This window comes from Lissotriton vulgaris, chromosome 3_2 (genome assembly GCF_964263255.1).
Source record: "Lissotriton vulgaris chromosome 3_2, aLisVul1.2, whole genome shotgun sequence".
NCBI classification, from domain to species: Eukaryota; Metazoa; Chordata; class Amphibia; order Caudata; family Salamandridae; genus Lissotriton; species Lissotriton vulgaris.
The window spans coordinates 293,002,610-293,016,834 of NC_141690.1; the positions used below are offsets into that span (position 1 = coordinate 293,002,610).

The 14,225-nt window shown below is 55.6% G+C and overlaps 1 protein-coding gene across 1 annotated transcript in view; it reads left to right on the forward strand.

Annotated features, from left to right (window-relative positions):
* Positions 1-12,862, forward strand: part of LOC147725734 (uncharacterized) — a 421,410-nt gene extending 408,548 nt beyond the window's left edge. The window contains exon 14 of the mRNA XM_086964424.1: positions 12,385-12,862. Within this exon, the coding sequence (XP_086820550.1) occupies positions 12,385-12,474 (90 nt within the window). The 3' untranslated portion in view covers positions 12,475-12,862. The remainder of the gene's footprint in view (positions 1-12,384) is intronic.
* The last annotated feature ends 1,363 nt before the right edge of the window (positions 12,863-14,225 follow it).

Below are 14,225 nucleotides of genomic sequence, written 5' to 3' on the forward strand. Positions count from 1 at the left end.
ATGTACCTTTTCCCTATTTCTTTCACTCTTTGAATAGATTGTAAATTTAAATCCGTATTTGTAAGGCTCAAACTAATCACCCTTACGGGGCTCAAGGTGCTGGGGGCGGTCTTGGAAATTAAGTGAGGTATTGCCCAGAGTCACATGGTGCTGAGCTGAGCTGCTACCGGAGCCGGGAATCGGACCGTGAACCCTGCGCTCTGAAGTCAGCTGCCCTGGCCGCTGCGCCACACCTCTCCAGATTCAGATCTTTGGGGGATTCTGAACAGTCGCTTAGAGTACTTATGAGAATCTAATCAGTCAAAGCTTTGCATGAGTACCGTCAGAGCATCACATCTACTCCTGCAGACTGTCTGGTAGTTTTGGATGAATGAATGTGCGGATCAATAAACTTTCAGAGGGTTGAACGGATGGACATATGGATGGACGAATACACGGATGAACGGATGAATGAATGGAGGAATAAAAGGATGGATGGGCAAATGATTGGAGGGATGGATGACTGTATAGCCAGGCATATAAATAGATAGATGGGTCTGGCTCAATGTCCTTTTCTCTTCCTGGGAATCACCTTTGTGAGTGATGGGATGTCAGACTCCACTGGCTGGTTCATGAATGGCCTCTCTGTGATGATTACATGTCTGCAACACCGCTTATTTCTACTAACAGATGTGTTTGAATGTTGGATCAGCAAGACGTAAAGTCACTTATGAGCTGTCCGTGTCTCCTTTGCGAGTGGACCTTCCCACTGTACTGTTTGGGGGCTGGAGGCTTTGAAGTGTGGAGATGGTTGACAGGCGCGTCCAGTCTTAGAAACCTTGATAGCAGATGTCTACGAAAGAAGCGATTGAGAAACACCCCTCAAATCTGAATGAAGACTGGGGCTGAACTTGCCCTGGAATAGGGTGTCCTCTCAACAATATTGATGTCACAAGGTACTGCAGGGCGTAAAAAACACCACAAAAACATAACCTTATCCTACACCCTGCGGAGCCGGGTGTGTCTCTGTGGGTGCCGGTGATTGAACCTGGTGTGTCTCTGTCGGTGCCGGGGATTGAACCGTGTATGTTTCTGTGGGTGCCTGAGAATGAACCAGGTGTGTCTCTGTGGGTGCCTGGGATTGAACTGGGTAAGTCTCTGTGGGTGCTGGGATTGAACCTGGTGTGTCTCTGTGGGTGCCTGAGAATGAACCCGGTGTGTCTCTGTGGGTGCCTGGGATTGAACCTGGTGTGTCTCTGTGGGTGCCGGGGATTTAACCTGGTGTGTCTCTGTGGGTGCCGGGGATTGAAGCTGCTGTGTCTCTGTGGGTGCCTGGGAATGAACCTGGTGTGTCTCTTTGGGTGACTGGGATTGAACCGGGTGTGTCTCTGTGGGTGCCGGGGATTTAACCTGGTGAGTCTCTGTGGGTGCCTGGGATTGAACCGGGTATGTCTCTGTGGGTGCCTGGGATTGAACCTGGTGTGTCTCTGTGGATGCCGGGGATTGAACCTGGTGTGTCTCTGTGGGTGCCGGGGATTGAACCTGGTGTGTCTCTGTGGGTGCCTGGGATTGAACCTGGTGGGTCTCTGTGGATACCTGGGATTGAACCGGGTATGTCTCTGTGGGTGCATGGGATTGAAGCTGCTGTGTCTCTGTGGGTGCCGGGGATTTAACCTGGTGTGTCTCTTTGGGTGACTGGGATTGAACCGGGTGTGTCTCTGTGGGTGCCTGGGATTGAACCTGGTGTGTCTCCGTGGATGCCTGGGATTGAACCTGATATGTCTCTGTGGTGCCTGGGACTGAACCCGGTGTGTCTCTGTGGGTGCCTGGGATTGAACCCGGTGTGTCACTGTGGGTGCCTGGGACTGAACCCGGTGTGTCTCTGTGGGTGCCTTAGACTGAACCCGGTGTGTCTCTGTGGGTGCCTGGGATTGAACCCGGTGTGTCTCTGTGGGTGCCGGGGATTGAACCTGGTGTGTCTCTGTGGGTGCCGGGGATTGAACCTGGTGTGTCTCTGTGGGTGCCTGGGATTGAACCCGGTGTGTCCCTGTGGGTGCCTGGGACTGTACCCGGTGTGTCTCTGTGGGTGCCTTAGACTGAACCCGGTGTGTCTCTGTGGGTGCCTGGGATTGAACCAGGCGTGTCTCTGTGGGTGCCTGGGATTGAACCCGGTGTGTCTCTGTGGGTGTCTGGGAATAAATCGGGTATGTCTCCGTGGGTGCCGGGGATTGAACTGGGTGTGTCTCTGTGGGTGCCTGGGATTGAACCTGGTGTATCTCTGTGGTACCTGGGATTGAACCTGGTGTGTCTCTGTGGGTGCCTGGGATTGAACCTGGTGGGTCTCTGTGGATACCTGGGATTGAACCTGGTGTGTCTCTGTGGGTGCCTAGGATTGAACCTGGTGTATCTCTGTGGTACCTGGGATTGAACCTGGTGTGTCTCTGTGGGTGCCTGGGATTGAACCTGGTGTGTCTCTGCCGGTGCCTGGGATTGAACCTGGTGGGTCTCTGTGGATACCTGGGATTGAACCTGGTGTGTCTCTGTGGGTGCCTAGGATTGGACCGGGTGTGTCTCTGTGGGTGCCTGGGATTGAACCTGATATGTCTCTGTGGTGCCTGGGACTGAACCCGGTGTGTCTCTGTGGGTGCCTGGGATTGAACCCGGTGTGTCACTGTGGGTGCCTGGGACTGAACCTGGTGTGTCTCTGTGGGTGTCTGGGAATGAACCTGGTGTGTCTCTGTGGGTGCCTGGGATTGAACCCGGTGTGTCTCTGTGGGTGCCTGGGATTGAACCTGGTGTGTCTCTGTGGGTGCCTGGGATTGAACCGGGTATGTCTCTGTGGGTGCATGGGATTGAAGCTGCTGTGTCTCTGTGGGTGCCGGGGATTTAACCTGGTGTGTCTCTTTGGGTGACTGGGATTGAACCGGGTGTGTCTCTGTGGGTGCCTGGGATTGAACCTGGTGTGTCTCCGTGGATGCCTGGGATTGAACCTGATATGTCTCTGTGGTGCCTGGGACTGAACCCGGTGTGTCTCTGTGGGTGCCTGGGATTGAACCCGGTGTGTCACTGTGGGTGCCTGGGACTGAACCCGGTGTGTCTCTGTGGGTGCCTTAGACTGAACCCGGTGTGTCTCTGTGGGTGCCTGGGATTGAACCCGGTGTGTCTCTGTGGGTGCCGGGGATTGAACCTGGTGTGTCTCTGTGGGTGCCGGGGATTGAACCTGGTGTGTCTCTGTGGGTGCCTGGGATTGAACCCGGTGTGTCCCTGTGGGTGCCTGGGACTGTACCCGGTGTGTCTCTGTGGGTGCCTTAGACTGAACCCGGTGTGTCTCTGTGGGTGCCTGGGATTGAACCAGGCGTGTCTCTGTGGGTGCCCGGGATTGAACCCGGTGTGTCTCTGTGGGTGTCTGGGAATAAATCAGGTATGTCTCTGTGGGTGCCGGGGATTGAACTGGGTGTGTCTCTGTGGGTGCCTGGGATTGAACCTGGTGTATCTCTGTGGTACCTGGGATTGAACCTGGTGTGTCTCTGTGGGTGCCTGGGATTGAACCTGGTGGGTCTCTGTGGATACCTGGGATTGAACCTGGTGTGTCTCTGTGGGTGCCTAGGATTGAACCTGGTGTGTCTCTGTGGTACCTGGGATTGAACCTGGTGTGTCTCTGTGGGTGCCTGGGATTGAACCTGGTGTGTCTCTGCCGGTGCTTGGGATTGAACCTGGTGGGTCTCTGTGGATACCTGGGATTGAACCTGGTGTGTCTCTGTGGGTGCCTAGGATTGGACCGGGTGTGTCTCTGTGGGTGCCTGGGATTGAACCTGATATGTCTCTGTGGTGCCTGGGACTGAACCCGGTGTGTCTCTGTGGGTGCCTGGGATTGAACCCGGTGTGTCACTGTGGGTGCCTGGGACTGAACCTGGTGTGTCTCTGTGGGTGTCTGGGAATGAACCTGGTGTGTCTCTGTGGGTGCCTGGGATTGAACCCGGTGTGTCTCTGTGGGTGCCTGGGATTGAACCTGGTGTGTCTCTGTGGGTGCCTGGGATTGAACCGGGTATGTCTCTGTGGGGGCATGGGATTGAAGCTGCTGTGTTTCTGTGGGTGCCGGGGATTTAACCTGGTGTGTCTCTGTGGGTGCCGGGGATTTAACCTGGTGAGTCTCTGTGGGTGCCTGGGATTGAACCTGGTGTGTCTCCGTGGATGCCTGGGATTGAACCTGATATGTCTCTGTGGTGCCTGGGACTGAACCCGGTGTGTCTCTGTGGGTGCCTGGGATTGAACCCGGTGTGTCTCTGTGGGTGCCTGGGATTGAACCCGGTGTGTCCCTGTGGGTGCCTGGGACTGAACCCGGTGTGTCTCTGTGGGTGCCTTAGACTGAACCTGGTGTGTCTCTGTGGGTGCCTGGGATTGAACCCGGTGTGTCTCTGTGGGTGCCGGGGATTGAACCTGGTGTGTCTCTTTGGGTGACTGAGATTGAACCGGGTGTGTCTCTGTGGGTGCCGGGGATTTAACCTGGTGAGTCTCTGTGGGTGCCTGGGATTGAACCTGGTGTGTCTCTGTGGGTGCCTTAGACTGAACCCGGTGTGTCTCTGTGGGTGCCTGGGATTGAACCCGGTGTGTCTCTGTGGGTGCCGGGGATTGAACCTGGTGTGTCTCTTTGGGTGACTGAGATTGAACCGGGTGTGTCTCTGTGGGTGCCGGGGATTTAACCTGGTGAGTCTCTGTGGGTGCCTGGGATTGAACCGGGTATGTCTCTGTGGGTGCCGGGTATTTAACCTGGTGAGTCTCTTTGGGTGACTGGGATTGAACCGGGTGTGTCTCTTTGGGTGACTGGGATTGAACCCGGTGTGTCTCTGTGGGTGCCGGGGATTGAACCTGGTGTGTCTCTTTGGGTGACTGGGATTGAACCGGGTGTGTCTCTGTGGGTGCCGGGGATTTAACCTGGTGAGTCTCTGTGGGTGCCTGGGATTGAACCTGGTGTGTCTCCGTGGATGCCTGGGATTGAACCTGATATGTCTCTGTGGTGCCTGGGACTGAACCCGGTGTGTCTCTGTGGGTGCCTGGGATTGAACCCGGTGTGTCACTGTGGGTGCCTGGGACTGAACCCGGTGTGTCTCTGTGGGTGCCTTAGACTGAACCCGGTGTGTCTCTGTGGGTGCCTGGGATTGAACCCGGTGTGTCTCTGTGGGTGCCGGGGATTGAACCTGGTGTGTCTCTGTGGGTGCCGGGAATTGAACCTGGTGTGTCTCTGTGGGTTCCTGTAATTGAACTGGGTGTGTCTCTGTGGATGCCTGGGATTGAACCCGGTGTGTCTCTGTGGGTGCCTGGGATTGAACCCGGTGTGTCCCTGTGGGTGCCTGGGACTGTACCCGGTGTGTCTCTGTGGGTGCCTTAGACTGAACCCGGTGTGTCTCTGTGGGTGCCTGGGATTGAACCAGGCGTGTCTCTGTGGGTGCCTGGGATTGAACCCGGTGTGTCTCTGTGTGTGTCTGGGAATGAACCCGGTGTGTCTCTGTGGGTGTCTGGGAATAAATCGGGTATGTCTCTGTGGGTGCCGGGGATTGAACTGGGTGTGTCTCTGTGGATGCCTGGGATTGAACCCGGTGTGTCTCTGTGGGTGCCTGGGATTGAACCCGGTGTGTCCCTGTGGGTGCCTGGGACTGTACCCGGTGTGTCTCTGTGGGTGCCTTAGACTGAACCCGGTGTGTCTCTGTGGGTGCCTGGGATTGAACCAGGCGTGTCTCTGTGGGTGCCTGGGATTGAACCTGGTGTGACTCTGTGGGTGTCTGGGAATGAACCCGGTGTGTCTCTGTGGGTGCTGGGGATTGAACCCGGTGTGACTCTGTGGGTGTCTGGGATTGAACCCGGTGTGACTCTGTGGGTGTCTGGGAATAAACCGGGTATGTCTCTGTGGATGCCTGGGATTGAACCGGGTGTGTCTCTGTGGGTGCCGGGGATTTAACCTGGTGTGTCTCTGTGGGCGCCGGGGATTGAACCTGGTGTGTCTCTTTGGGTGACTGGGATTGAACCGGGTGTGTCTCTGTGGGTGCCGGGGATTTAACCTGGTGTGTCTCTGTGGGCGCCGGGGATTGAACCTGGTGTGTCTCTGTGAGTGCCTGGGATTGAACCGGGTAAGTCTCTGTGGGTGCATGGGATTGAAGCTGCTGTGTCTCTGTGGGTGCCGGGGATTTAACCTGGTGTGTCTCTTTGGGTGACTGGGATTGAACCAGGTGTGTCTCCTGGGGTGCCCAAGATTGAACCCCGTGTGTCTCTGTGGGTGACTGAGATTGGACCCGGTGTGTCTCCTGGGGTGCCCAAGATTGAACCCGGTGTGTCTCTGTGGGTGCCGGGGATTGAACCGGGTGTGTCTCTGTGGGTGCCTGGGATTGAACCAGGTGTGTCTCTGTGGGTGCCTGGGATTGAACTGGGTATGTCTCTGTGGGTGCCTGGGATTGAACCTGGTGGGTCTCTGTGGATACCTGGGATTGAACCTGGTGTGTCTCTGTGGGTGCCTAGGATTGGACCGGGTGTGTCTCTGTGGGTTTCTGGGATTGAACTGGATGTGTCTCTGTGGATGCCTGGGATTGAACCCAGTGTGTCTCTGTGGGTGCCTGGGATTGAACCCAGTGTGTCTCTGTGGGTGCCTGGGATTGAACCCGGTGTGTCTCTGTGGGTGCCTGGGATTGAACCCGGTGTGTCCCTGTGGGTGCCTGGGATTGAACCTGGTGTGTCTCTGTGGGTGCCTGGGATTGAACCTGGTGTGTCTCCGTGGATGCCTGGGATTGAACCTGATATGTCTCTGTGGTGCCTGGGACTGAACCCGGTGTGTCTCTGTGGGTGCCTGGGATTGAACCCGGTGTGTCACTGTGGGTGCCTGGGACTGAACCCGGTGTGTCTCTGTGGGTGCCTTAGACTGAACCCGGTGTGTCTCTGTGGGTGCCTGGGATTGAACCCGGTGTGTCTCTGTGGGTGCCGGGGATTGAACCTGGTGTGTCTCTGTGGGTGCCGGGGATTGAACCTGGTGTGTCTCTGTGGGTGCCTGGGATTGAATCGGGTATGTCTCTGTGGGTGCCGGGGATTGAACTGGGTGTGTCTCTGTGGATGCCTGGGATTGAACCCGGTGTGTCTCTGTGGGTGCCTGGGATTGAACCCGGTGTGTCCCTGTGGGTGCCTGGGACTGTACCCGGCGTGTCTCTGTGGGTGCCTTAGACTGAACCCGGTGTGTCTCTGTGGGTGCCTGGGATTGAACCAGGCGTGTCTCTGTGGGTGCCTGGGATTGAACCCGGTGTGTCTCTGTGGGTGTCTGGGAATTAACCTGGTGTGTCTCTGTGGGTGCCGGGGATTGAACCCCGTGTGTCTCTGTGGGTGCCGAGGATTGAACCTGGTGTGTCTCTGTGGGTGCCGGGGATTGAACTTGGTGTGTCTCTGTGGGTGCCCGGGATTGAACCTGGTGTGTCTCTTTGGGTGCCTGGGATTGAACCCGGTGTGTCTCTGTGGGTGTCTGGGAATGAACCTGGTGTGTATCTGTGGGTGCCTGGGATTGAACCCGGTGTGTCTCTGTGGGTGTCTGGGAATGAACCTGGTGTGTATCTTTGGGTGCCTGGGATTGAACCCGGTGTGTCTCTGTGGGTGCCTGGGATTGAACCGGGTATGTCTCTGTGGGTGCCTGGGATTGAACCCGGTGTGTCTCTGTGGATGTCTGGGAATGAACCTGATATGTCTTTGTGGTGCCTGGGATTGAACCCAGTGTGTCTCTGTGGGTGCCGGGGATTGAACCTGGTGTGTCTCTGTGGTGCCTGGGATTGAACTGGGTATGTCTCTGTGGGTGCCTGGGATTGAACCGGGTATGTCTCTGTGGGTGCCTGGGATTGAACCTGGCGTGTCTCTGTGGGTGCCTGAGATTGAACCTGGTGTATCTCTGTGGTACCTGGGATTGAACCTGGTGTGTCTCTGCGGGTGCCTGGGATTGAACCTGGTGGGTCTCTGTGGATACCTGGGATTGAACCTCGTGTGTCTCTGTGGGTGCCTAGGATTGGACCGGGTGTGTCTCTGTGGGTGCCTGGGATTGAACTGGGTGTGTCTCTGTGGATGTCTGGGATTGAACCCAGTGTGTCTCTGTGGGTGCCTGGGATTGAACCCGGTGTGTCTCTGTGGGTGCCTTGGATTGAACCCAGTGTGTCTCTGTGGGTGCCTGAGATTGAACCCGGTGTGTCTCTGTGGGTGCCTGGGATTGAACCAGGTGTGTCTCTGTGGGTGCCTGGGATTGAACCCGGTGTGTCTCTGTGGGTGTCTGGGAATGAACCTGGTGTGTCTCTGTGGGTGCCGGGGATTGAACCTGATATGTCTTTGTGGTGCCTGGGACTGAACCAGGTGTGTCTCTGTGGGTGCCGGGGATTGAACCTGGTGTGTCTCTGTGGTGCCTGGGATTGAACTGGGTATGTCTCTGTGGGTGCCTGGGATTGAACCGGGTATGTCTCTGTGGGTGCCTGGGATTGAACCTGGCGTGTCTCTGTGGGTGCCTGAGATTGAACCTCGTGTATCTCTGTGGTACCTGGGATTGAACCTGGTGTGTCTCTGCGGGTGCCTGGGATTGAACCTGGTGGGTCTCTGTGGATACCTGGGATTGAACCTCGTGTGTCTCTGTGGGTGCCTAGGATTGGACCGGGTGTGTCTCTGTGGGTGCCTGGGATTGAACTGGGTGTGTCTCTGTGGATGTCTGGGATTGAACCCAGTGTGTCTCTGTGGGTGCCTGGGATTGAACCCGGTGTGTCTCTGTGGGTGCCTGGGATTGAACCCAGTGTGTCTCTGTGGGTGCCTGAGATTGAACCCGGTGTGTCTCTGTGGGTGCCTGGGATTGAACCAGGTGTGTCTCTGTGGGTGCCTGGGATTGAACCCGGTGTGTCTCTGTGGGTGCCTGGGATTGAACCAGGTGTGTCTCTGTGGGTGCCTGGGATTGAACCAGGTGTGTCTCTGTGGGTGCCTGAGATTGAACCCGGTGTGTCTCTGTGGGTGCCTGGGATTGAACCCGGTGTGTCTCTGTGGGTGCCTGGGATTGAACCCGGTGTGTCTCTGTGGGTGCCTGGGATTGAACCCAGTGTGTCTCTGTGGGTGCCTGAGATTGAACCCGGTGTGTCTCTGTGGGTGCCTGGGATTGAACCCGGTGTGTCTCTGTGGGTGCCTGGGATTGAACCAGGTGTGTCTCTGTGGGTGCCTGGGATTGAACCCGGTGTGTCTCTATGGGTGTCTGGGAATGAACCTGGTGTGTCTCTGTGGGTGCCGGGGATTGAACCCGGTATGTCTCTGTGGGTGCCGGGGATTGAACCTGGTGTGTCTCTGTGGGTGCCGGGGATTGAAACTAGTGTCTCTGTGGGTGCCTGGGATTGAACTTGGTGTGTCTCTGTGGGTGCCGGGGATTGAACCTGGTGTGTCTCTGTGGGTGCCGGGGATTGAACCTGGTGTGTCTCTGTGGGTGCCTGGGATTGAATCGGGTATGTCTCTGTGGGTGCCGGGGATTGAACCTGGTGTGTCTCTTTGAGTGCCTGGGATTGAACCTGGTGTGTCTCTGTGGGTGCCCGGGATTGAACCTGGTGTGTTTCTTTGGGTGCCTGGGATTGAACCTGGTGTGTCTCTGTGGGTGTCTGGGAATGAACCTGGTGTGTCTCTGTGGGTGCCTGGGATTGAACCTGATATGTCTCTGTGGTGCCTGGGACTGATCCTGGTGTGTCTCTGTGGGTGCCGGGGATTGAACCCGGTGTGTCCCTGTGGTGCCTGGGATTGAACTGGGTATGTCTCTGTGGGTGCCTGGGATTGAACCGGGTATGTCTCTGTGGGTGCCTGGGATTGAACCCGGTGTGTCTCTGTGGATGTCTGGGAATGAACCTGGTGTGTCTCTGTGGGTGCCGGGGATTGAACCCGGTGTGTCTCTGTGGGTGCCGGGGATTGAACCTGGTGTGTCTCTGTGGGTGCCTAGGATTGGACCGGGTGTGTCTCTGTGGGTGCCTGGGATTGAACTGGGTGTGTCTCTGTGGGTGCCTGGGATTGAACCCGGTGTGTCTCTGTGGGTGCCGGGGATTGAACCTGGTGTGTCTCTGTGGGTGCCTAGGATTGGACCGGGTGTGTCTCTGTGGGTGCCTGGGATTGAACTGGGTGTGTCTCTGTGGGTGCCTGGGATTGAACCCGGTGTGTCTCTGTGGGTGCCTGGGATTGAACCAGGTGTGTCTCTGTGGGTGCCTGGGATTGAACCCGGTGTGTCTCTGTGGGTGCCGGGGATTGAACCTGGTGCCGGGGATTGAACCTGGTGTGTCTCTGTGGGTGCCGGGGATTGAACCTGGTGTGTCTCTGTGGGTGCCTGGGATTGAACCCGGTGTGTCTCTGTGGATGTCTGGGAATGAACCTGGTGTGTCTCTGTGGGTGCCGGGGATTGAACCCGGTGTGTCTCTGTGGGTGACGGGGATTGAACCTGGTGTGTCTCTGTGGGTGCCTAGGATTGGACCGGGTATGTCTCTGTGGGTGCCTGGGATTGAACTGGGTGTGTCTCTGTGGGTGCCTGGGATTGAACCAGGTGTGTCTCTGTGGGTGCCTGGGATTGAACCCGGTGTGTCTCTGTGGGTGCCGGGGAATGAACCTGGTGTGTCTCTGTGGGTGCCGGGGATTGAACCCGGTGTGTCTCTGTGGGTGCCGGGGATTGAACCTGGTGTGTCTCTGTGGGTGCCTAGGATTGAACCTGGTGTGTCTCTGTGGGTGCCTAGGATTGGACCGGGTGTGTCTCTGTGGGTGCCTGGGATTGAACCAGGTGTGTCTCTGTGGGTGCCTGGGATTGAACCCGGTCTGTCTCTGTGGGTGTCTGGGAATGAACCTGGTGTGTCTCTGTGGGTGCCGGGGATTGAACCTGGTGTGTCTCTGTGGGTGCCTGGGATTGAACCGGGTATGTCTCTGTGGGTGCCTGGGATTGAACCGGGTATGTCTCTGTGGGTGCCTGGGATTGAACCAGGTGTGTCTCTGTGGGTGCCTGGGATTGAACCGGGTATGTCTCTGTGGGTGCCTGGGATTGAACCGGGTATGTCTCTGTGGGTGTCTGGGAATGAACCTGGTGTGTCTCTGTGGGTGCCGGGGATTGAACCCGGTGTGTCTCTATGGGTGCCGGGGATTGAACCTGGTGTGTCTATGTGGGTGCCGGGGATTGAACCTGGTGTGTCTCTGTGGGTGCCTGGGATTGAACTTGGTGTGTCTCTGTGGGTGCCGGGGATTGAACCTGGTGTGTCTCTGTGGGTGCCTGGGATTGAACCCGGTGTGTCTCTGTGGGTGTCTGGGAATGAACCTGGTGTGTCTCTGTGGGTGCCGGGGATTGAACCCGGTGTGTCTCTGTGGGTGCCGGGGATTGAACCTGGTGTGTCTCTGTGGGTGCCGGGGATTGAACCTGGTGTGTCTCTGTGGGTGCCTGGGATTGAACTTGGTGTGTCTCTGTGGGTGCCGGGGATTGAACCTGGTGTGTCTCTGTGGGTGGCGGGGATTGAACCTGGTGTGTCTCTGTGGGTGCCTGGGATTGAATCGGGTATGTCTCTGTGGGTGCTGGGGATTGAACCCGGTGTGTCTCTGTGGGTGTCTGGGAATGAACCTGGTGTGTCTCTGTGGGTGCCGGGGATTGAACCCGGTGTGTCTCTGTGGGTGCCGGGGATTGAACCTGGTGTGTCTCTGTGGGTGCCGGGGATTGAACCTGGTGTGTCTCTGTGGGTGCCTGGGATTGAACTTGGTGTGTCTCTGTGGGTGCCGGGGATTGAACCTGGTGTGTCTCTGTGGGTGGCGGGGATTGAACCTGGTGTGTCTCTGTGGGTGCCTGGGATTGAATCGGGTATGTCTCTGTGGGTGCCGGGGATTGAACCTGGTGTGTCTCTTTGGGTGCCTGGGATTGAACCTGGTGTGTCTCTGTGGGTGCCCGGGATTGAACCTGGTGTGTCTCTTTGGGTGCCTGGGATTGAACCCGGTGTGTCTCTGTGGGTGTCTGGGAATGAACCTGGTGTGTCTCTGTGGGTGCCTGGGATTGAACCTGATATGTCTCTGTGGTGCCTGGGACTGATCCTGGTGTGTCTCTGTGGGTGCCGGGGATTGAACCCGGTGTGTCTCTGTGGTGCCTGGGATTGAACTGGGTATGTCTCTGTGGGTGCCTGAGATTGAACCGGGTATGTCTCTGTGGGTGCCTGGGATTGAATCGGGTATGTCTCTGTGGGTGCCTGGGATTGAACTGGGTATGTCTCTGTGGGTGCCTGGGATTGAACCTGGTGTGTCTCTGTGGTGCCTGGGATTGAACCTGGTGTGTCTCTGTGGTCCCTGGGATAGAACCGGGTATCTTTTGATTCTCATACCACATCCAACTAGCATCACAAAGTTAAACATCAAATCTGTGTTTTTCTCTTTCAGAGCTGCCTGGAGAAGCTGCAGAATCAGGAACAGCAGAACAAACTGGTGGCAAAAGAAAATAAACTCTTCAAAGATAAGCTCCAAAGCTGAGCCTTAAAAACATGCCTATAATTAGAAATCAAGAAGAGAACACAGCAAAACAAAGAACATTGAAACTAAACGCTTCAACACAGAGAGTTTTACGTCTCAGGGTTTATTTTGCTGAGTAAAAGTTGTTCTGATCCTGTGTGGTGGGTGCCTGTGATGTAATGCATCCTCTTTCTGTTGCACGTCTTAGGGCCGCATTACAAGTTGGACGGGGTAGGATAGTGTCCGTAGGTGCGAGGGTCCTGGATGGTATTGCCAGTATTTGTCTGCAATAAGTAGAGGAGATTGGCTCGAGGCACTGGACCCTTCCAGCCTCTTTTATAGAACCATACCGTGCAAGGAAAGTGTGAGTGTTATCTCCTCTTTAATTGAAAATAAATCTCCCTGAAAATATCCTGTTTGGTTCTAATGTTTAATTTGGAAGAAAGGCAATTTTCTTATGTTCTTTTGAAAAGATCTTTATTGGTTATATCCTTGTTTTTGTAATGTTTTGGATTCTGAGATTGATGATGGATTAAACCCAGATCAGTTGACTGGGGGTGAGTGCTTGCATTGTTCAACTCTCAGTCCATCATCCCATTTGGTTTTACTTGGATTTTGAGTGGGCAAACAGTCAACACGTGTTTCGCCCTACTTTGTCTATTGGACCAGGGCTTTCTCAAGGCTGCAAGAGATGTAATGTGACTGTTAGATTTGGGGGTCTCTGGTTGGCACAGGTATAGTCAAGTCAAGTCAAGTCAAATAATTTGTATAGCGCGCTACATACCCAGAGGGTCTCAAGGCGCTTGAAGAAGGGTGGGGAATTACTTGTCGAATATCCAAGTTTTAAGTTGCTTTCTGAATGCTAGGTGGTTCTGAGTGAGGCGAAGGTGAATGGGAAGTGAGTTCCAGGTTTTAGCTGCCAGGTAGGAGAAGGATCTTCCTCCCATGGTGGTTTTGTTGATGCGAGGTACAGCAGCAAGGGCTTGGTTGGAGGAGCGGAGCTGGCGGGAGGGGGTGTAGAAGGAAAGTCGTGTGTTGAGGCATTCGGGTCCAAGTTCGTAAAGTGCTTTGTGTGCGTGGGTTAGGAGGCGGAATGTTATCCACTTATTGACGGGGAGCCAGTGGAGGTTTTTCAGGTGGCTAGAAATGTGGTCTTTACGCGGGATGTCTAGTATGAGTCTGGCTGATGCGTTCTGGATGCGTTGGAGTTTTTTCTGAATTTTTGCGGTGGTACCGGCGTATAGGGTGTTTCCGTAGTCCAGGCGGCTTGTGACCAGTGCGTGGGTGACTGTTTTTCTAGTTTCGGTGGGGATCCAGCGAAATGTTTTTTTGAGCATGCGAAGAATGTTGTAGCAAGATGATGAAACGGCATTGACTTGTCTGTTCATTGAGAGTGAGGAGTCCAGGATGACGCCCAGGTTCCGTGCGTGGTCCGTCGGGATGGGTGCTTTTCCAAGGGCCTCTGGCCACCAAGAGTCATCCCAGGTGGAGGGGGAGGAGCCTAAGATAAGGACTTCTGTTTTGTCTGAGTTCAGTTTCAGACGGCTGTGCTTCATCCACTCGGCTACTTCTTTCATTCCTTCATGTAGGTTGGTTTTGGCGCTGTTCGGGTCTTTGGTGAGTGAGAGGATCAGTTGAGTGTCATCAGCGTAGGAGATGATGTTGAGGTTGTGTTGGCGTGCGATGGTCGCGAGGGGGCTCATATATACGTTGAAGAGGGTGGGGCTGAGTGAAAATCCTTGTGGCACGCTGCAAATGACTTCAGTGGCCTC